Genomic DNA, 23,537 nt, shown 5'->3' with positions numbered 1-23,537 from the left:
TTTTAAGAGTGGAGTCTCACCTTTTGTTAATATTTGTTTAATATGCAATTAAATTCCATTTCTATTGGCCCTCAGCTGAGGGTAGTGAATGGGGGAAGGGACTGTATCGTATCACTGACATGTCTTCTAAATGGGAGATTTGAATTTGTAAACTCCTTCCTTCTCTACCTGATGGGAAGCAACATGCTACAAAGAATGGGTGTACTGAAGCTCCTTTGATTAAGATCAACAGCCAAGATTTGCTTTCAGGACTGCAGCCTCTAAGCACAAAAGAATAGGCAATATATTGTGTCTGTGTTAGCAATTCAACAGAGCTGCTTTCACAGGCAGGCAAACTTGAAAAAATATCTGTTTAATTGTATTTAGTTGTCTGCCTGTCTGTTTCACTTTAAATGGGGTGAATTATTTCCATATTCATTTCTGTTCCCATCCCAATCTTTCTGATCAATGTCTTGTCTTTCTGAAGTGCTGTTACGCTCAATGTCCTCCATACTTCAAAGGTATTTCAGATTTCAAAAGCAGTCCTGTTCTTTGAAATTAAACTCTGGTTCCCATTTGCCACCTGTGTAACTGTTAGAAAAGCAATGTAAGCCAGGACAAGGCCTTTCCAATTAAATTCCAGAATGTACTGAGAACAACTGCAGAAAGTTACCAAAAGAAGAGGTATCTTAAATTTACTTTGGACCGTAACAGAGAAGAGGTCACAAATAGACTGAAAGTAATGGCTAATATGCATGAAAGGAATCACTGAATACTGAAGACAAAGTGTTCCCCCCAAAAGAGATGTCAACAAATTAAGCAAAATTATTAAGAGAAACTATGTGGAAGAAGTTCCTAAAGGATAAAGGACTGCAGAATTGCTGGGAGACACTGACAAAATAGGCTACACTGAGGATGACACCGAATTGTCCTGATGCAGAGGAAGATGTTTATGGCTTCACCAGGAGCTCTTCAGTGCCCTGGATGTCAAGAATTTGACACACAGTATTAGTACAAGGAATAATATAAGCACAGAAAGTTAATATCAGAAAAACTATGACATAAATAAATTTCAACTACCAAGGGACATAAATGATACCAAGGAAGCTTCTATGAATGCTTTTGAAGTTAGAGGAGGAAAAATGAAGTGTAAGTGCACTGTCAGGCAAAGAAAGAAAACTACAGATGACCCAAAGAAAGATTCAGCCAGTCTTTACACAAACAGGTCGATGTCATCAGGTATTGGATGCAATTAATTTAAAAAGGAAAGAAAAAAAGCGATAGGCTGAAACATAATGAGAACAGGTTAAAAATATTTAGATGAGCTAGGCCTATTTAGGGCCTGAAAGTTTGCCGAAATTCACTCTAGAACATTTAAGAAACTGCCTCTGAAAGTTCAAGCATATTTTTGAGAACTTGAATAAGATGGTCCAAGAGGGCTGCAAGAGAAGCGATTCAGTTATCTGAATCAGCAGAACGCAGCAAATAGTCAGACTTTGAAATCCACAAAGATACCAGGACAAACTACTGAACAACCAACTACAACATGCTGAAGGTGTTGAAGAGGTCAAGATTCATATGTTAGAAGCCTAAGAGTCTTTTTTGATGGCCTTGTAAGAAGATAGAATGTTTACAATGAGGGTGATGAGGCACTGGCACTGGCTGCCCAGATAAGTTGTGGATGCCCCATCCCTGGAAATGGTCAAGGCCACACTGGATGGAACTCTGAGCAACTTGTTCTAGTGGAAGGTGTCTCTGTCCATGGCAGGGGGCTTGGAACTAGACAATCTTTAAAGTGCCCTTCTAGCCCCAAACCATTCTATGATTCTCTATTTGATACATATTGACGTTCACAAGTTTTTTTGATACTACTGCACATGACATTCCTGAAATCAAGCCCAGTCTTCAAATCCTCTTTTCTCCCTGCTCAACCATGAGACTTGCTGGCTTGTTAATCACGCTTGAAAGAGTTCTTATAGTTCTGTATGCAGCAACAAGGGTCACAAAATCAAATCTGATGGCAGTTTCTTCTACAATGCCACTGACTGAGAATGCTCTTTCGATTTTAAGACACATGCAATGTTCAAACAATTCTGAACAGCATTGCTACGAGAACAATTAAATTAATTACTGGTATGTGGAAGGATTTAATCCTGATGTAACCAACTTTCTCACAGATCATTAGGAGAGAACACTGGCCAGTACCAGAGCAAAATAAGGCTTCTCCTGAAGACAGAGTGCTAGAACAAGGAAAGAAAGACATTTCATACAGAAAAGTGGGAAGAACAGCAAACATATCTGACTCGTAGCATGTTATAGTGTGTTTTCAAAATCTTTTATTTGAATGGATTTATACTCTTCTTTCTTTTTAGTTACCAAGTTAAAATGCTACAGGAAGAGATGTTCTCCTTACCTAGAGACTTGCTCCTCTTTTTCATATATTTCAGCAGTGATGTATTGTACTGCCTGTCATTTAAAAATCATTTTCTTCGTGATGTTTCTTCAGGCACTAATTCAACGAAAATGGCCTAAATGATTACTTGCACATGATGAAATTATTTGCACCAGGGGAAAAAAGAAGTCAAGCTACCATGAAATATGAATGTAAGTGTTCTGCTTCCTATGAACAATCCTCTATTTCAAGATCCAAGGCTACAGTATCTTTCTCATGGAAGGCCACAACTATTTAATTTCTTAAGATACTGTAGCATTTTCCACTTATCAAAAGTCAGTCACAGGTCATGACAAAAGTGTGATATATGGAAAGAACTCTACTTCTTGATTAACAGCTATTATTCAACTGAAATCTCATTTGTTTACTTCATTTACATCTGGTCAGCAAAATTCCGTACTGGATACAGTGATAGAGATACAATAAACACAAATTAAATTCTACTACCTCCTCCTACAGTTGCAGATCTGGTTAAAGAGGCATCCTCCTGTCCTTCAAGTTGCCTTCTAAGTTCTTCTGCAGATTCAGAATGCAGCTGCAGGAAGTCTTTAATGGCAAATGAAGCTTCCTCTTTAACAGGATTTATCATTCTCTGCAGAGCTGGGATGTCTTCCTGTCGGACTCGCAAACAGAGTTTCTCCATCTCTCTTATGTTGGCACGGAGTTGCTGCAAACAGTATTAAGAGTTATTCTGTAGCCAACAGAACATTTTGTGTACCAGACATCTTCAGTGCTTGGGAAGTAACTATCATCTTCAGGATATTTAAATAATCTTCAGAAGTGCCATTTCTACGCTTTAACAAACTGAGACCAAAAATCCCTAAAAACTCCCAGATTTCAAGCAATCCTTGTGTCATCTCTCTCTCTCTCCTCTACATCCATCTTCTTTTCCAGACTGCATTGTGTTTCCTGACTGCAGCTGGTTCGCCTGTCAAAGATGCCTCCAGCTGCTGCAAAAGCCCATGCCTAAGATAACACAGTGAATCCTCCCCTTGCGCCCATCCTGGCTCTCCCAGGCTGTTACTCATGACTCTTGAAGGAAGGCATCTGTGCTTTCAAGCACTTCTTATTTGGAGGTGCCACTGCACTATAACCAGCTCATTAAGTCTGTGTATTTTTAGCATTTGCTTCCGCTTGTGAGTTCACTCAGTTCTCCATCTATAAAAAAAAATAAATGGGAGTTGCAGCTCCCAATACAACCATCCCTCAACAGTGCAGTGAGCTACCTGCTGAGTCTTTTTGGACATAGCCTGTTTTCCATAAGGGAAAGCAAGCCATTCGCCCCAGGAGAAGAAGAACCAAAGATCAAGGAAGAGATGGTACCTGTTATCTAATGAACTAATTTATCCATACTATCAACCAACCACAAAACAAGGGAGAAATATTTTTAAAGCCATCCCCATCTGTGTTTCATTTTTCTGGCTGTCACACTTGGTACTTTATCCATTCTCCAAGTCAGTTTGTTTTATTTTGAGTTTCAATTAAAGTATTTAACTAATTAATTCACTGTGTAATTGCTGAAGTTATTTTTGTTTCTGTGATCAATTTAGGTCTTTGCCAAAATACTTATACAAGTTGCAACAAGTTGCAATAACATCCAAATAAAGTAAGTGATTGCTTTTCAAAATTTGCTTTTTTTTGTAATAGTAAGTGACTGTGGTGATCACAGGACTTCAGAATACAGTCACTCACAATCCCCAACTACCCCAAAACTACCACTTCCATTTGTAAAGACAACTTCAGGGACAAAGAATAAGGATTACTTTTTTTAAAAATATTTATATTTTTTCAGATAAGGGCAAATATATTTGTTTGATTGAAATATCAAATATAATAAAACATAGAAATATTTTTCTAGTTACAAGAGTTTTGAGAAGATATAAACTATTTACAACTAGGAAGAAGAGAGTGTGTGCAGGCATCTACCATGACATAAATTTCTGTCTACAGCAAAAGTAGAGGGATTTTTTATTGCCTGGTGTTTTAAAATCTAAAAATGCACACAAGTTTCTCTTCCAACAAATGAAAAGAAGAAATTTATAGTTTAAATTATACCACTTATTGTTTTAGGACAGAGGTTTTATCTAATTATAAAAAAATAAGACTGTACTTGAAATAATATTAATTGCATTGCATTACAAAGTGATATAATAAACTATATTCTTTATCACATTATTTAGCAATTGTTTTGAATATTCTTCTCAAAACAGAACAAGAGAATAGAGTAACACCAGTGAGTGGTTAGAAACAGAAAGATTTTCTTCTGTAATACAAATCAGGTACAGGTAATGCCTTAGAAAGGCAATATTGCTTACCTGAAAAAGCAGAACTAGATGGAATTAATTTTATTTATACACACCAGTAGAATTAATTGGTTTTAACATTTATGAAAAAAATGTAAAAAATATAGTTCGAGAAGGAAATTAATTCAACAACATGTTGAAGTAACATTGCACAGGTGATACTGGACATCCAAAGAAAGAACTATTGATTCATAAAAATTGTGTTAAATTACTAAAATTATATTGTATTATACGGTATGCTTAAATTAAAAGTACTACTAGCCAAATTAGGCTGCATTATTTAAGACTAACCTCAGGTAAAAACACTGATTGACAATTAAAAAAAGGGAGACACAAAAAAATAACTTTGCAAGACAGTGAGTTAAATTAAAAACATGGTAGCCAGTAACCTTCCTCTTACATTTCTCATCTTAATCTACCTTGCTCTTCCTGTTATCTTCCCCCCATGGTCTGCCCCTAAGTATGAAAAAAAGAGAATATCATCACTGTCATAGTGCACCATGTGCCAAAATACTTGAACCTTGGAATTTCATTCAAGAAACAAAATGGGACTATCTAGACCCAATACTTAATTATGTATTTTGTGAGAACTATACGCAGGGGACTGAGGTTGATCCTGCTGTTTTGCTTCAGGAAACAAACTCATTTTTATTATTCTGTATTTAGTCATAATGGAGACCAAAAAAAAAAAAAAAAGACGTCAAACAAATACTTGTGAAGCAGTGACAAGAGTGAGTTTTGGATGAGCTAATAATGCTGCCACACCAGCTTCTTCTAAAGAAAAAGGAAAATTTCAAAGTTGGAATCAAGTCAAAACGTAGCTCTGCAGGGGACCTGTGCCTCTGCAGCTGCAGCCAGGGCAAATTACCAGTACAGCCAACACACAAGTACTGTGCAGTGACCAACACACCACCAACTTGCTGGTGGGAGTTTTCACAAATCCTGAACAGAAGCTTCAAGAGATATGAACTACTCGCCCTAAGGAATGGCTAAATCAGATCCTCCTTTCCACTGTTCTCTACTACCTTGCTGATCAAAGAGAAGTACTTGTGAGAAAGAAGGTGGACAAATCAGATTATGATATTCATCTATTTGGTGAAATTTAATTTTAGTAGCTCTTCCTTTGTGGTTTTGGAGAGAGGACTCTTGTCCCATTTATTGTCAACTAAACAGAAGCCAAATGGATTCAGCTCAGCAAGAAAGCTCAGCCCCGCCGAGAAGACACACATCCTAGGAGCTCACCAAGGTGTAACATTAAAAATGTTATGGATATGCAAATGACTATGACTTCTTTTCATAATAATTTTAATGGGACAGAGTTTAAGTTTTGGGTAGAGCATAAAGTATATCACTCTTGTCCCAAATGTTTTCACTTTTAAAGTGAAGCTTACTTAGCAAGGAAGGTAATACAAAAATTCTCTTTCCATGTACGTGAACTCCTGAGTTTTGAACTTGCCAAATTCAACCCAAAAGACACAGATTTTTTTTTAATAATACTTGCAATTTTGGTCTATTAACTTCCAAAGCCAAACAACAATCTTTGTTTCAAATGGCTTTCTCAAAAAAGCCATAGGAAAATAAAACTGGAGAAAACCTTGTGAAGTCATCCTTTCAGCCCATGATCTGCTGTCCCTATATTATTTCTGTTAGTTGTTTTTCTAATCTGGTCTTAAAAGGACTTCTTTATGAAGAGCTACAACCTCCTTGATACTATACTGCAAGAATTCATTATCTTACTTGCCATAGCATTTTCCTCATATCTAACAGAAATCCCTCTTGCCTCAGTTTAAACCAGGTATTTCTAATCCTCCCTGTTCAAAACAGGGAAAGACAAGCCCTGTCCTGTTTGCAACCATCTTTTCTGTGTTTGCAAACACACAGCACAACACTGTCAGGTGCTCTTTGGGCAAAATAAGTAATTTGTCGATCTTTGCAAGTCAGTCTTGTTTTCTCAGTTTCTGACTACATTCATTGCTCTCTCTAATCACTTTGCACCCTTCTTAAAAGCGTGGTGCCCAAACTAAGTCAGACCCCTGAGTGTTCTACCTGGGATCCTTCTACTCCTGATCAAAGAGACTGTATGAGAGATCACTCACTACTCTCCCATTTATACATCCCACTACTTTATTTGGGTTTTTGTATCACTACCACACAATCAGTTCACTTCTACTCTGTGTCCCTCAAGTCTTATAAAATTCTTGGCCTAGGTCAAAGGAACTCTGAATTTGAGAATATATTGACCCTGCAGATGGCCACAGGCTGCAACAGGGAGCTAATCTTACATGATCCCTCACTGACACCATAAACCATCTCCTGCAGAAATAAACTTTTTTACACTGCTTCTCATGCCCTCCCAGTGTATCTACCTAGTGTGCCAGAAGGGTACCTATAATTTGAAGACTGCATCATTTTAAAGATGGTACAGAAGACCTGAGACATAAAACTGAGCTTTGAAGATTCATGCAAAAGAGAGCTGACAGGAAGCCATCTTTCACTTGTAAACCATTTTCAGTTGAAATAAAAGTCATAAAAGTGAAAAACAAAAAAAGAAATAGATTAACATTTTCAAGCAGCTTTCTGGGTCAGAGCAACACAGTGGAAAGACTATGTCTGCCTAGGTATGTTTTGCAGAACTGAATCTCCTTTTGTGGGATGGCTATAGGCTAAAACCAGACTGTTCATCCACAGTATTTTTCTTCTTTTTTTTTTTTTTTTTTNGTTTTACATCCTCTCTAATAAGTGCAGCATTTTCCTTCCTCTCACTATGAAAATGATCAAGGCAGTCCTTCGGTTTTGCAATAAAATACCACCATTTCATTGAAACTACTTAAACCTTGCAATAATTAGTTAATTGTATGCTACAGCCAGCACGTATGTGGGCAAAGCCTAGCAAAACTACATACTGATTCATGCCCCAACATTTTACAAAGTCCACAGACTGTCCCTAAAAATGAAAATATACATGAATATATACATTTGTGAAAATTAATATATGATACACAAGAACTATTTCCTCAGTATTTTGGAAAGGGTGCCATCGTGCCCTATGCATAGATTTCTCTGTTTTCTTCACTTTCTTTTATTGAAGTTCTTAATGTGGCATCCAGCCACCAGAAAGAAGAGGTATAGATTTATGCCTCATCTATACTTCTATTGTAATTTTGACCATCATCAAAAGTACAACAGAAGTAATTATTCTGGGTAAACTGAAAATTCAGAAAAATGGCTAATTATGTGCACATGGATTAAATGTAGAATGGCTGTGCATATATTTGTCTAAAACCTGTGGCGGATGCCTTGGGTCAATATTGACTTAGGGATTCCTAATGTATTTTTACAACATCTAATTCTGAGAGCAAAGTGTGTGCTGCAGAGAACATTTGGTATCACAATAATTAATCTGATTTCTTTGCAAACAAACAGATCACAAGTCCATTGGTAAACATTTAAACAGCTTACAGCAAACACATTCTACATGTCATATAATTTATTATCAAGTACTCCAGACTCCTAAATATTTAATTAAAACAAAGAGCTAGTCTACTCTTCTCACATGGACCCAGATTCTTACTCTGCTCTCTGGGTATCAGAATGTGAACTACTTTAATGTATAACTTGTATCTAGATCTAAAGGCAATAAGCATTAAATAAAATATAAGAAAATTTATTCTGGCTGAAAGTGAAAATGGTAAATTTTGAATTCAAGACAAATATAAATGTTTCTAGAGACAAGGAGTCTTCTTATTAACATATCTAAAAATATCATCTTCAACACCATTATTTTTTCTCTAATTATTGATAGATTTTGTCTTGCTAAACAAATGATACTGATAACTAAAAGTTCCAAGAGAAGCCTTTCCCACATCTCAGATGTGAAAACAGATCAGACATAAGCAAACACATGCTTCCTACACCACAGCTGTTAAAATGTCACTGTTTTAACAGAACATCCACCTTTGGAAGACTCTTTGAATATTAAAAATAAACTTATATTCAAATTTCAAAAATATTTAGTGAAAAATCAAAATAAACATTCAAACCTCCAATTTACAGAAAAATCAAGTGGATTTCACGTGTAACTCCTTATCATCTACATTTAAAAAAAGCTCATTAACACCTTCCGTTCCTCAAAAAACACACGTAACTCCAGCTCTGCCTACTATCTGGTCGTTTAACCAGGGTGAAGTTCTTTCTGAGGCAAGTTGTTTGGGATTTTTTTTTTAGATTTTTAGTCTGGTCTAATTTTCCACAGGAGTCAGTAATGCACTGAAACAAACACAGGAATTTACAGTACTAGAATTGTGAAATGCAGTAGTTTAGGACTGTGCTACTACCTGTGCTGGCAAAGCCTGCATTTCTAGTTGCAGTATAGGTCACGGAAGGTTTGTTCTAGCAGCAAAGACACGTTCCTTCTCTGAACATCTATGAAACCAACACAAGATGCCTCTCCTGCTGGCCAATACATGTCTGTCCCCAAAATACTGGCAGTACAGGATGTTATAACCACTACCTGCTGTATCTGCCTCAGCAAACTTTGCCTTGCAGAGCTGGTCTTTGTGTCTTTCTGTATTGATAATCTCCTTTGGCTGTGTGCTATTTAGCAGTGTGAAGGCTGATGTTTGGCATGAGCTTCTGCATCATTTTCATCAAGACATGTATATTTTTAGAAACAGCTGTGCTGACTTATGGGTGACTATGCATGAAGTCACTGAAATGATGCCCATGAAGACAAATGTGTCTGGTATTTCCTCCTTTGATGACACTATGCAGCTAACAATAGATCTGCACACCAAACTAGTAGTCCAGATGTTCTGTTTGTCCAAAATCATGCTTTAAAATTATCAGTATCCCTTATTGCAATACCTGGCTTCTAATTTAATAATGTAAGAGGATTGTTTGCAGAAGACCAGAGACTCCAAACTTTTGTTTGTTCAAGAATGCAGAAACATTTCTGATTGTGTTTGCCTCATAGGACACAATTAGGAAATTCCTACCCTTTAAATGAAGTAAAGCAAAACCTAGTACTTGTTAAATCCACCTGTCAAATACATCTCTCTCTAGATCCATCTCTGAGATAACTGGAACTGTGTAGGTAATTTAATTCCATTAATACTACAGTCATTTTAATATTCTTACCTGAACTGTTCGTCCTGCGTTGATGTGCTCTTCGTGCAACCTGTCCCAGAGCCTGCATCTCTGATACTAAAACAGAGGAAAAATACTCCATATAATTGCTATTTTTAACACCTGCTATGCCGAAAAAAAGGGCACTTTTGGTAAATAATCACTTTAATTTTCAAAAATCGACAGTAAAGAAGCTGAATCATAAACAATTCTGCTGCAAAATCAGAGAGGTATAGGAATTTATCACAAATTTTGTGAAAAATTTTGTACAATACATTTTACTGAATGGCAGATAACCAGAGATTAGTGTCAGTTTTTAACAACAGAGAGATATTGCATCCTGATATTGCTGTGGGCATAAAACACTTGGTGGGCAGTAAAACAAATGGCAGAAGAAGGAAAAAGGAATGGAATAGTGGATAAGCAGTACTGGTCATATAGGACAACGAGGTATCTGGTACTATTCACAAGGAAAATGGCATTCATTACACAATGCTACTGTCTACATTTACACTTACCATTTCTATATAGTTACAAACACAGCTACAAGAACCATCAGGGCAGATTTGGCACCTGCATGATGCTCCACTATCCATACAGAACTTCCCACAGACAGAGACCAGAGTAATTATTCCATTAGCAGAGAGCAAGTTTAGCAGAAGAACTGCATATTATCACATATAAACCTTTTCATCATTAAAATAAATCAATCCCTGCTATAGGCAGTTGACATTAATAATATAGAGGCTTTATCCTGAAAAAGAGTAGTAAAATAACAGAAGTAGAAGCTGTGATTCCTGGAACGTGTGCTGAAACTATCAAAGAATGCATCTACAATACTAGACAGCATTAGAATATTTATTTAATTGTTTAAATAACAAGACGAAACATTTACTATGATTTGTGAGGTGTTTTTAGGTAAAGTTTAATTCCTCAATTTCTTAATATGCTTTGTTACCAATAAAAAACCTTTATCTACAGCCTATATCTTTCCATAATTATTTTCATAATTTTACAGGCCATGGCAATAAGGATCACAAGTCACTCAGCTTGCTAAAATACAATGAAAAATCTAAAGTTACTACTTATTTTCAGAGAAAAAGTTCTTTCACATTAGGATTTTGTGGTGCTATGGAAGACAAAAGGTTTAGTGTTCAACTAAGTCAGATTCATGTCATTTTTCTAGGAAACTAGCAAAATGCATAAATTACTATGCCACTAAAATTACTGCCATTGTTCTTTAAAATAAAATGGACAAAACCCCCAGTATCAACAGTATATCTTACAATTTAGTCATCCCTGAAAGAGTACTGAAACAGGAATTTCTGAGGTTGTACCAGAAGGGGTTCAGAGAAAAATTACCCATTGAATTTCAACTGACTGTAATACATTGTCCAAATAACTAGTAATAAAAAATCCTGTTTTCCAGTTAAAAAGAACAAGAATTCCTCAGGAAACCTTTACTGGTCTTTATAATTTCTACTAGAAATGCTCAGCACATTTATCTGCTTTATATTTAAAGGTATTACTAGTTTGTTTCAAAATTCCTAGTAGGCTAGTGATGAGCTCAAAGAATCCAATGACTTAATACTGCCAGAGCAATGACATTCACGTGGTCAGCAAATTCCTCCTCGTTGTCTTCTGTTTGTTACCCAACCCAAAATAGGCCATGCTCCCAGACAATGTTCACTCTGGAGGCCTCAAGGATAGTAAAGCTTGAGAAGAGATGGTATTGACGTTATTCATCGTGAAAGTTGGGACTGTTCAGCCTGGAGAGGTTTGCATGGAGACCTCACATTAGCCTTCCGGTATCTAAAGGGGGCCTACCAGGAAGCCAGAGAGGGACTCTTCATCAGAAACTACAGTGACAGGACAAGGAGTAATGGCTACAAATTGAAAGAGGGGAAATCTAGGCTAGATATTAGGAAGCAATTCTTTACTGTGAGGGACACTGGAACAGGTTGCCCAGGGAGGTTGTGGATGACCCAACCCTGGCAGTGTTCAAAGCCAGGTTGGATAAGACCTTGAGCCTAGTGGGAGATGTCTCTGCCCATGGCTGGGGGGTTTGGGACTAGATGATCTTTAAGGTTCATTCCAACCCCTTAACATTCTATGATTCTATCATGAACAAACACATGTAAAACTGAGAGAGGTCCATGAAGTAAAAACATCTATGAAATCCTAACCCATTACAGCAGGTCCAGAGTAGGGCCACAAAAACGGTCCAAGAGCTGGAACACCTCTCCTGTGAAGACAGGCTGAGAGAGTTGGGATTGTTCAGCTTGGAGAAGAGAGATCCTACTGCAGGCTTTCCATAAACAAAGAAGGCTTAGAAGAAAGACACTTTTTACAAAGGCCTGTAGTGACCGGATAAGGGTCAACACTTTTAAATGTTTAGAGGTTTGGATTGCACATAAAAGTTTCTCTACAATGAGGGTGGTGAGGCACTGGAACAGGCTGTCCAGAAAAGTTGTGGATGCCCCATCCCTGGAAGTGTTCAAGGTCAGGCTGGATGGGGCTTTGAGCAACCGTATGTAATGGAAGGTGTGCTTGCCTGCAGCAGGGGGTTAGACTAGATGACCTTTCAAGTTCCCTTCCAACCCAAATCACTCTGTGGTTCTGTGATATTTAATCATAATTATGCTATACTCGAATAGTTTGTATTTGACATCAGAAATATAAAACATTAGGCTGCTCTTAAACACTCGATCTCTTTTCCTCTTTGTCCCATTCCCTCTTGAGAGCTCTCTTTGCAAAGAAACCTTCATGCTTATCCTTTAGATCCCTTCCATTTCTCCTTGAAAGTATCCAGTGGACATGGAGAGAACTCAAAAGCTTCTCATAATATTTCCTGCTAAAAGCTCTTCAATAAATGTCTTACACAAATGTATACACTCATATGAAGACTGTAGTAAGACTCAGATATCTTAATTTGTCATTTTGTGTTGCCTTTACGTATCTTGCCACCACAACAATGGTCCCCAGCCAAAGGTAAAAAGTGTTTCACACAACATCCTTTAGCTTTGGCACAGTGACAGGAGATGAAATTAAAACCAAAAGTGACAGAGAAAACAGTGTCTTATAGCACTTTCTTTTTTTTTTTTGGAAGATTGTTGCATATCACCAACAAAGTCTAGGGTAGTATGCCAAACAAAATCTCCACCTTCCTGTACTATTGTGACAATTGCTTTCATCTAACTTTTTCATGTAACTTTTGGATACAAATGCATTTTATTCCCTCTTGGAGGGAAAGGCCATCCAATCTATGGAATGTACTTCAGAAAACAAGAATTTTCATGGGGAAAACATGGAAGGAAAATGTACAGAGAACTGATTTCTTAAGGATGTAGGTTTTAAGTCTTCAGAAACTGTCATATGGAAAGTTGGACTCTCAAATAGTTGACAAGTAATGATGATGGATTTATGGTAGCCACCTCCTCTGAAAAGGTGTACTCAAGGTCAAATTTCATTATATATTGATTTTATAGTTTCTTCAAACAGTGATTTAGTAGATTAATTGTTTGGACTATCTCTGGAACCTAAGGTTTAAATCAATATTCATGAAATGAGGTTAGAGATATTGGCTTCATCATAAGTAAATAATGTTGCTGCTCTAAGCAATTTGACATAATTAGTGATTTTTGCTTAAAAGTAGCCTGTAAAATAAACAGAATCACATTCTATAAAATTATCCTTTTACCCCTAGGGATGTTGGTTTACATGGCTGAAAGTTAATTTTACAAAAAGTATTTTAGAGAAAACCATTTAAGCTGCTGCTGATGACAACTCACAAAAGTACTGTAACACATTCATTATGGCTAAAATGCATGTAAAAGAAATAAAATGCAAATTGCCACCAAGCATTTCAACCAAACTATTGCTAATATTCTGCTAACCTGAAAGTATCTAGTGACAGTTTTCAGGATACATTTTGCTATATTTTTCTTCTCACTTTCTCGTAAATCTATCAATAGAGTAAACTTTGTAATATTTATACTTCTTACAGCCAGAAAAATATTTTAAAAAAAAAAATCAAGAGAGAAATTTTCAGATTTTAAGAACATTATAATGAGTGTGAACTTCTTAAAGAAACTGGCATTAAGGGACTGTTTTTATACTCAGATATATTACCTCTCATCTATATCTTTGTCTTATTTTTTTTTTTAATGTACAGAGGTTCCGTAATCTTCAGTATTGTTATCTAACTTCTGGAATAGTTACCAATTGTTTATTTAAAGGTTTTATCCATTGTTTGTTTCTAATAATTCTATGAATTATTCATTCAAAAATAAAATCTGCCAGGATTTATACTGTCTAGGCATGCAGAAATTTTTAACTGCATTCTGAAATCAGAAACACAAATCTGTACTAAACATTGCTACCACTTCTTGCTTCATAAAAGTGTTGTTCTAGAGGAAGTGCCATTAACATTTTAAGAACCATGTTTACAATTAAAGGATTTTTGTGATATGTAAATTTTATTATGTTGACTGAACAGATCATTCACACTGATACCATGAACACCCTAAAAATCTCATGAAATGTCCAAACTGCATCTCCTCATTTCTGGGTGACTTCCTCAAGACTCTGAAGAATGCCAAGCTTCACTGCTCCACACTCATTGATGCTGTTGGTGTTAACAGAAGTGCTGCCTTGAAGATACAATTTTTAATGTAATTTTAACATAAACCAACTGCAGACCAAAAACTACCTCTCTGCAACCAAGGAATCCCTCTTGTGCATTATGGCAAATATGTTTCTTTCCTGAGCAGTCATGCAATTTCTGGTTAGAGAAAGAAGGAAACAACCTAGCTATCACGAGTATCTCTATTTGAATGAAAGAGCTTTCAAGGAAAAGCTATTATTGCACCTCTGAATCCTGTCCAATTCCCTATCATTCTTCACTAGTTGCCCTCTGTGGCCACTGATGTGTACAGGTCGTGCACACAGTCAAGGCTCCTTGCTCCCCCTGGAGCTACTCCTGGACACTAAAAAACGAAGCTGTTGCAAACTGGCTGATTCCAAGGCAAAAAAAGAAAAAAGCTAAATCAGCTGGTATTTAGGTAATGTGACAAATTATACCAATACGGAATAACAAAGTGTAAACAACACACTGTGACTGAAATATAGGTCATCTCACACAGCAGTTATTGCTTCAAGCAAATATTATACTAAAGCACTTCTCCATTTGTGATTATTGCAGTTCATATCCTTATTGTATCCTTATTACACCCCTAACAGAAAAGAGTCAAATGATTATCTGCCATCCTTAGTCCTAGCAGCCCAGGTCTTTCTCTATCCCAGTTTTTCTCTCATCCCATGGTCAGACACCATTTCTGCACATTCACCTCCTATCTGAGGTACTTCACAAGCTCCCTCCACCCAATTCTTTATTTACATGAACCAGGAATAATTTCCTCTCACACAAAAGTAAGGGAAAGTAAGAGAATGAGACAGTGGAAACACACTAAAATCATCTCCCTCTTTGCATTCTCAGATTCAGGAACGATCAAATTAGCAGCTCCAGGAATGAGTTCTGCTAATTTCTAAGCACAGGAACATGCTTTATTGTGGGGTAAATCTATAGCAATCTTCAGCTGGTGAGGTTCAAACAATATCTACTGAATACCTGCAAAGCACCTTTTTTTTCCAGAATCATAACTCCTGGCCAAAACCCATATTTTTAGAGGCACAACAAAATGTATGATCTGGAAAAAGACCACCCCACAAAAATATCTGAAGTGTTACAACATATGTCACTGTTCTGAAAAGAAATTATCACTAAGATATCAATCACTATCACTTAAATTAAGCATTTCTTATTAAAAGAAATTATTGTCACTTGAACAACACATTATTTCCTATGTTCTCAGAAACAAATATGGATTTATTTTCTCTCCTTCCCCAGTCCCAAGGCAGAAACCTGGCATGGAAAATTTCATCCAAAAGGTTAGCCACTTGGTAAAGTTACAGAAAAGTTATGGTAAAAGTTGTGAACAAATGATAGCAGCAAAATGCAGAACAGTTTCAACACTAGATTATACACCCCCTTTAGAACATATCTTTCAGGAAATCAAAATCATGTTAACTTATTTTCTTCCAATTTCTTCATTCCTTCCCAGGGTGTTGAAAATGTAGAGAGCAGTCCTACACCATACAGATTTACATGTGCACTTGACTTTATACATTGTGAATAAGCTTAGTCAAATTAACATAGTGAACGATTTTCCAGAAACCCGTGCAGAACTACAGACACTCACTGTCACTGACTTTTCTGTGGTGGTAAGTAAAACCTTTTCTAATCAAATATGTCTTGTATGGTCATTTCAAAACTTCCATAGCAGTGCTGATGTTATGACTCCAAGTGTGTTTCTGAATCACTCGCTCTCTTACCTTTTTTATTGTTGTCACCTGTTTTAGCAAATCTCTTACCACCTTCCTCAACAAACCAGTCTCTCTGTTTCCACAGGCTATATACTAATACACAGAGTCTGGGAATCTGATCAACTTCCAAGTCTGGAATCTGATCATCTGTGCTGCTAAATTGTGAGAACTGCCCCGGTCATGCCAAACAACTCTCTCACATGAAGAGTTCCTGAGAATGGCTAAGGAGTTATAAACAGAGAGCAGAGGCTATTCCCCATTAGCAGCGTGGATGCAGCCACCCTGTTTAGCAGAATATGAGAATTTAATAACATAGGCCATTTAATGACATAGGCCATTTCATGCCAGACAACTGTCCTGGGTATGTTTATTTAACCTGTACAGGCACTGCCACAGTGCTTGCAAGAATTTAACTTCTTAGAAGCATACTCAAGTTTCACTGTCAAGCGTGAGCTAACGCCAACAAGAAGCATATAAACATGCTACAATTTTGATACAATGCTTTTTTAGTTCACTTAAATAATTCAGTCTCTCTATTTCTCTCAACTCAGTTTGAAAATATATAGAGAAAAAGATAGATATAAACATTAAGTTACTCAGAACAGTTGGCACCAAACCATAGTGACTTCAAAGTAAAGTAAGAATATTAGGCTGCTATCCCCACAGTAACATTTTAACACAAAAGCAGTGTTTCTCACTCTGTAGCCTGATGTTTACTACAAATGTAAAGATCTTTGTGCACACTGAATTACCAGACAATACAGAAATTTCATCTTCACCCAAATTTGTATTAAAGCATTTCATAATCAATTTTTCATCAAAATCTCTGTATAATCTTCCAATGTGATTGATTCTATACTGTAAAAATAAGTACATTAGTAAAAAATAAACACTAACCTTCTCAATATTTATTTGGTGTTTTCTTAACCTTTCCAAATCTGTTGGAATTGCCACTTTAATGAATTTCTGAATTGCAGGTTCAATTCGACGGAGTTTAACCTTTTCTTCATCTTCAGACATCCTAAAAGCAGCCCTCAAGTGAACACCTGTGCAATATACCTTCACCAAGGTAGAAACCCCTAAAAAACAAACAATTACAAGCTTACAAAAATGTAGTAACCTTGAATCACTTTTTAAAAGAAAGCAAAATAAGCTAAATCACTGGGTTCTGTATTTGCATTTAAATGTATTATTTCCACTTATTTGCAGGCTTGGGGATCATTTTTCATAGATAAAACTTTACACTAAAAAGAAAAAAACAGCTAAATAACTAAGGCAGAGGCAAATATACTTTGCAGCACCATAACGACGCATGAAAAGGTTTGAAAAAAAACTTCCAATTAGATGCTTTGATTGATCAGAGTTCAAGTTTTGCCAATTTTCATCCAGAGTCATCTTACAAATTGTAAAACACGTCCTGAAAAGACACTAATTTTGGAATTCAATTTTCTGGAAAGATTAAGAGCGTCTGAATGAAGATTTGCTGGTGATGAGGCTGGTGAAGGGACTGGAGCACAGGCCCTATGAGGAGCGGTTGAGGGAGCTGGGGTTGTTTAGCCTGGAGAAGAGGAGGCTCAGGGGAGACCTCATCACTCTCTATAATCACCTGAAAGGAGGTTGGAGCCAGGTGGGGGTTGGGTCTCTTTTCCCAGGCAACCAGCAGTAGGACAAGAGGACATGGTCTTAAGCTGTGCCAGGGGAGGTTTAGGTTAGACATTAGAAAGAAATTCTCCACAGAGAGAGTGATCAGACATTGGAATGGGCTGCCCAGGGAGGTGGTGGAGTCACTGTCCCTGGAGGTAATTAAGAAGAGGCTGGATGTAGCACTTAGTGCCGTGGTCTAGTTGACAGCGTGGTGTTGGGTCATGGGTTGAACTCGATGATCTTGGAGGTCTTTTCCAACCTGGCTGATTCTGTGATTCTGTGAAATTGCAAATGTCCCCTACTGAAAACAACTAAGGCATCACCTAGCAAGGGGTATAAACAGCTGCTGAAATATTCACAGGACCAGTATGTACATAAGCATCCTGAATTCTGTTCCCTGCATATGCATAAAACATAACTTTGGAGTTTCACTTCTCTAAGAGAAAGATATGTAGTACTGTATATAATAGCACTTATCTACAGAGCATACAAGTAATATAAAGGAATTTAATTATGCTGAATGCACACAAGAGGAAAGAACATTGTGAGATAACTTTTTTGTTTCAATACTGTGTAAACAGAAGTTATTTAAATGAGATTATCTTTTTGTATGTTCCTTTAAAAAAAACAAACACAAGAGATGTAGTTGATTTGCAGACACATATGAAAAAGTTTTTGTCACAAGAAAAAAGGAACATGCTACCTTGGTTATATGAAAGCACCTGTGCTATGTCAGCAATTGCATCAGAAGGCTTTCCCTGATTTTCCTCTTTCAGTAACTAAACTAATTTAAAATAATCAACCTAGCATAATTCTTTTGGTACAGATGAGGCACAGCAGAATATAACAGGTAAAAAAATATTCCCATTTTTCACACAGTCAAATGTCTAATAATGTCTAATTTCACTGTTAATAGCATTAACAGTGAAATTAGACATTATTTTTCTCACGTCTACCTATGGTGTGAAAATGCAGAAAGAGAGTGTTGAGATTTTTCTAAGACCTGTGATTCCTGCAGGTAGAAAGAACTTGAAGCCAAATACCAGCTGATGGCACTGGATCTTTGACTAAACCTCTCAGTGTTCAGTCCCAGCCATCACCTGTAGGCTGCAGGGAGGATACCTACAAACCTCCCCCAACTTCAAAGGAGCCAGGTGGTAAGCATAAGCATCTTCCATCAGGCCAGTAAGAGAGGGAAAACAATTCTGGTACAGGGAGGAAAGCAGTTCCCACCTTTTTCAACACAGTTGCAAATGAAACAATGTGTTTTTTCAGAAGAACAGAATGCTGACACAAGGCTCTCCTGCTTTATCTATCCCACCCAACAAAGCAACTGAAAACTGTGGAAAATGCAGTGTCTACTGAGAGTAAATCAGGTTAGGGGAAGTCAATCTTTAAGGTTTCACTGACACACCTTTTCCTTTTTCAAAATCTCAGAAGGAAATTATTTCATCAAATGACTTCGCAGTCACTGCTAAATCATCCCCATTTCAAATTATAGATACACTATCAGTCTTACAAATCCCCTCCTAACCCAAGGCATTTTATATTAAAAGTCCTTTGTACAAACCTTCAAATAAACATGCAGTGAGTGGGTGACCTCACATTTTTTCAAGTTGCAAAAAGAACTTTAATCCTTTTGTGTTGATTTACTCTTTTCACCATTCTAAAAACAGTGGTTTAAATGCAAAATGATAACAAATACATTAGTTGTTCTACTATACCTTGGTCACTACAGTCCCTAACCTTTGAAAGAGCCACTCATATATCACAATTTAACTCAATTTTGAGCCTAGAACTGATTATTTTTTTTTGTAATGAGCAAAGGATAAAAAGCATCATACTCCAAACTGCAGTACTTCCTCTTTGAACTCACATTAATTTCCTGACAGTTTAAACACTAATCCATGAGTTTATGAGCTAGAATTAATTAAAAATTGGTTCCTCAAAGATATTTAGGAGCCATGTCATGCTTTTCTTCAATAGTGAGTCATCTTGAAGAAGAGACAACACAAATTCTTCAAACTCACTGCACAACATGAACTCAGAGAAACCCGCATCCCATCCTGTCTTAGAAAAAAATACAGCAGAGACTAAGCTAAATCCATCATAATTTTGTCTTTAACCTTAAATGACATCTAGAGATTGTTAAGGGTCAAACCTGACAGTTTAGATGACTTACAAATGGGACCACTATGAAAGCAGAGTTAATGTAACCAATGGCCATGAGCCTTGAGTGGATGACCTGAATGTGCAACAGTTGTAAATTCAAAGATTTGGCTGCGTGCAGGATAGTTATTTTCTTCTCCTTAAAAATTCCCAAACAGCAAACTACCTTTCATGACAGAGTCTACAAATCTCTTAAAAATCTCTGCTGCCTAAAATCTACTGCACAGCAGGTTTGAGAAACTAAGAAAGAAATATAAGAACTCCTTACATTCTCATCAGGTCTCCTGCTTAATGTTGTCTCAAGCAGTATAGTAGCTTTTGTAACAAAAATTCTAAGCCATAAATTACCAGTAAGAAAATATGCAATGTCTTACTTTTTTTTCTAATTCATATAATATGGTACATAAAATTAACATTACAACTTTTTTTTTTTTTGCTGATGCAATTTCAAGGAAACCTTGCATACTTTATTTGGCTTGTGTTTTCCTAAGCATAACTTTAACAATTCATTTCTAAAGTAATAATGTCTGTTCTTTGAGTAATCAACAAATAGCAGGACAGTTTAGGTTGGGAGGGATTTTCACAAGCTATCCAGTACAAGCTGAATTAGATGTGATAGCACAGGCCCTCGTCCAGTCAAGTTCTAACACCTCCACGGATGGATGCTCCACACACTCACTAGACTCCTCCTTCAGTGTTTGACTATTCTCCAGGTTAAAAACAAACAAAACAAAACCAGGACCAAAAAGACCTTCCTTGTAGCTCATGTCCATTGCCTCTTATCCCACTGTCATGCACCTTCAAGAGCAACCTGGCTCTACAGCTTCCACTTACAACACTAAGATCTCCCAATTCCTTCCCTTTCTCTTAAGGCTGAACAAATCCACCTCTGTTTCTCCCGGAATATCATGTGCTTCAGCCCACTGAGCACCTTGCTAGACTCAGAGGTGCTGAATAGAGGGGAAGTCACTCCGTGGACCTGCTGTTCCCCAGCTGCATTTACTAACACAGCCCCCAGTGCAGTTGTCCTTCACTGCAACAGCGCACTCAGACACGTATTTAGCTTGGGGTCCACAACACACAGGTCCTTTCCTGCAAGGCTGCTCTCCAAGTCTTCCTGCAGCCTGTTCTAGTTGTAGGGCTTTCTTCTTGCCTTTGCTGGAATTCTTGAGGTTTCTGTCTGGCCATTTCTCCATCCTGTCACGATCCCTCTGAGCAGCAGCCCTGTCCAGCCTACAAACCACTCTCCGCAGGCAAGTAAAAACACTGCTCTCAACTTCGGCTTTTTCAGGTGGTAATTTTGCCTCTGTCCTTGGATCTGAATTGCAGTCAGCAACCACGCAAACGTGCAGAAGTTCTGAGCCACCCTGAGAGGGTGCCATTCAGATCCCACACAATTGTGTGACAGATCACCTTCCCTTTCTGACCTCTTTGTACAGGACTGTCACTTGAACAGGGGCTTGGACAGTCCTTCCTACAGGCACTTACCGAGTTCCAGGCACAACAAAATCTCGAGTTCTCCAAGACAGGAACACATGGCTCTGATTCTTTAAAATAAATTCTAGTTTGAGCAAAAAAGCCCGAGAGGATACGATATCATTAAATCAGTAATTAAAGGAGCTAGATAAAACCATTTGTAACTAACTGTCCTTTATTTTACTCACTGTGGAAGATATTTTGATAAACAAAGACATTACATAATTTTGTCTTTTCAAACGCTGATATTACAGGAGTGCTAGAGGTTATCTTCTAAGTAAAATATTTTCAGTTTAATATTCAAAATGTCATGCACTAAAATTCAATTATATTTCAGTGACAGAAATAAAACTTATTTAGAAGTGATCAAGACCCAAATGCAGAATACTTTTCAGTCAACTCTGTCAATAAAAAAGAAGATATATCCAAAGTATACTGTAGCAGCATTATGAAAGTATTAGGTGGTTACAAAATTTATATTTATCTCCATTCTTAATGTTTATGTTTTCTGGAGACCAGCCCCAAACTAAAACTGTAACTGTGAAGTTAAATTAACATAAATTAACTTGACGTCTGCACTTAATATGAAAATCATCCATGAATCTTACTATCCAAGGCACGGGAACATTCCTTATCCACTTTGTTCACCTCACGTCCTGGAAATTATTGAAGTGCATCTTCCATAAAGGATTATTCCACATGCCCTTGTTACTAAGAAACAGAGCAAAAGAACCTGAGGAGTTGCAATGGTTTGATCTGTGCTTTACCAAGTAAATGGGTATGCAAAGCAAACAAAATTTTTCAGAAACAGATCACTTCCTTTTTCAGCTTTTGAAGATCCAACCGGTATATGTTATCTTAGTTCATTGTTTGAATCAAACAATTCTGAAGGGCAAAAGACTCTTAAGGCATCCAATTCCAATTGCTGAAACCGTGAATTTAATTCTGACACTAACACAGGAATCTCCACTTACAATGTGGTGATGCATAGAAAGCACAGTCATATAGCTGCAGTCAGAGTTAAAATTTTTGCTATGTATGGTAACACACTCGTGATTTGTTATTATAAGTTTCAGTAAATGCTAGTAATACACATCAAATCTAACACTCACGAAGTTCTGTTAAACTGTCTAGTGTTCTTCATTCATATACAGCAGAATAATGAACAATAAACCTCGGGAGTTGTGCTTGCCCAGGGAAACACAGCATAACATGCTGATTTGATTTTAACTCACTCACAACAGTTTAGACAACCACTGCCACTAGAAAAAGCGCTTCCAGTCTTGTAGTTAAGGGTTGTAAGGTCAAAAAGCTTTTCTCTTTTCTCACTGTAAATAAACTTAATTAGAACACAGATGCTAGAATATAAGGACTTACAACAGCTTTCTCATTAAGGTGACCTGAAATACTTGTTAGAGTGGTACTGGCCCCAAAATTGCAATGACAGCAGTGACTATTGCTCACTTGGCTGAGGCCTGTGCTTAGCGAGGAATGTGCTCCTGTGGCAGGCTACAGCCAAACTGCATTTTGGGGCTAAATTACATCTTTCACCTTTTTTCTTAAAAGGAACCAAAGGAAAATAGCTTTGTTAGGCTGAAATAAGACACAGTCACCAGCCCCACTGTGTTTGCAAAGTGACATGAAACTGCTTAGTGAAATAAAGAGCTACATGTGGAATTTCCCACAGAACACCCAGAATCAGCAGCTGTAGTATCAGGCTGTGGTTCTTAACAGATCTGCACACTTGGGGATCCCCTGGCAACACAAACTCGATCCAGGCAAGGCAAGGGTGCATGACTGCATTCTGAGAAATCAGAGCAGACAACAGGCATTTTGTGTTGGATTTACATGTCTAAGCCAGCTGTCTGCCAGAATGGCAGAAAATACCTAATGACTAACATGTGAACACCTCTCTGCACACAGCCAAACCAGTGGAGCAAGTGTGTAGTGGGCTGACACCTGCCATAAGACATCACAGTGCAGCTCAACCTCCAACCAGAGCCCTA

General features: G+C 37.3%; 1 protein-coding gene across 2 annotated transcripts in view; it reads right to left on the bottom strand.

Moving 5' to 3' along the window:
* Nucleotides 1-23,537, bottom strand: part of STX17 (syntaxin 17) — a 30,667-nt gene that overhangs the window by 6,000 nt on the left and 1,130 nt on the right. For both annotated transcript variants that reach the window (XM_017813218.1, XM_017813219.1), the window contains exons 2-4: nt 17,140-17,321; nt 9,871-9,936; nt 2,879-3,098 (exon numbers count right to left, since the gene is read on the bottom strand). In XM_017813218.1, coding sequence (XP_017668707.1) covers nt 2,879-3,098; nt 9,871-9,936; nt 17,140-17,262 — 409 coding nt within the window. In that variant the 5' untranslated portion in view covers nt 17,263-17,321. The remainder of the gene's footprint in view (nt 1-2,878; nt 3,099-9,870; nt 9,937-17,139; nt 17,322-23,537) is intronic.

The sequence above is a fragment of the Lepidothrix coronata genome, unplaced genomic scaffold (genome assembly GCF_001604755.1).
Source record: "Lepidothrix coronata isolate B3197 unplaced genomic scaffold, Lepidothrix_coronata-1.0 Scaffold40, whole genome shotgun sequence".
NCBI lineage: Eukaryota > Metazoa > Chordata > Aves > Passeriformes > Pipridae > Lepidothrix > Lepidothrix coronata.
This window is presented reverse-complemented; position numbering and strand designations above follow the sequence as displayed.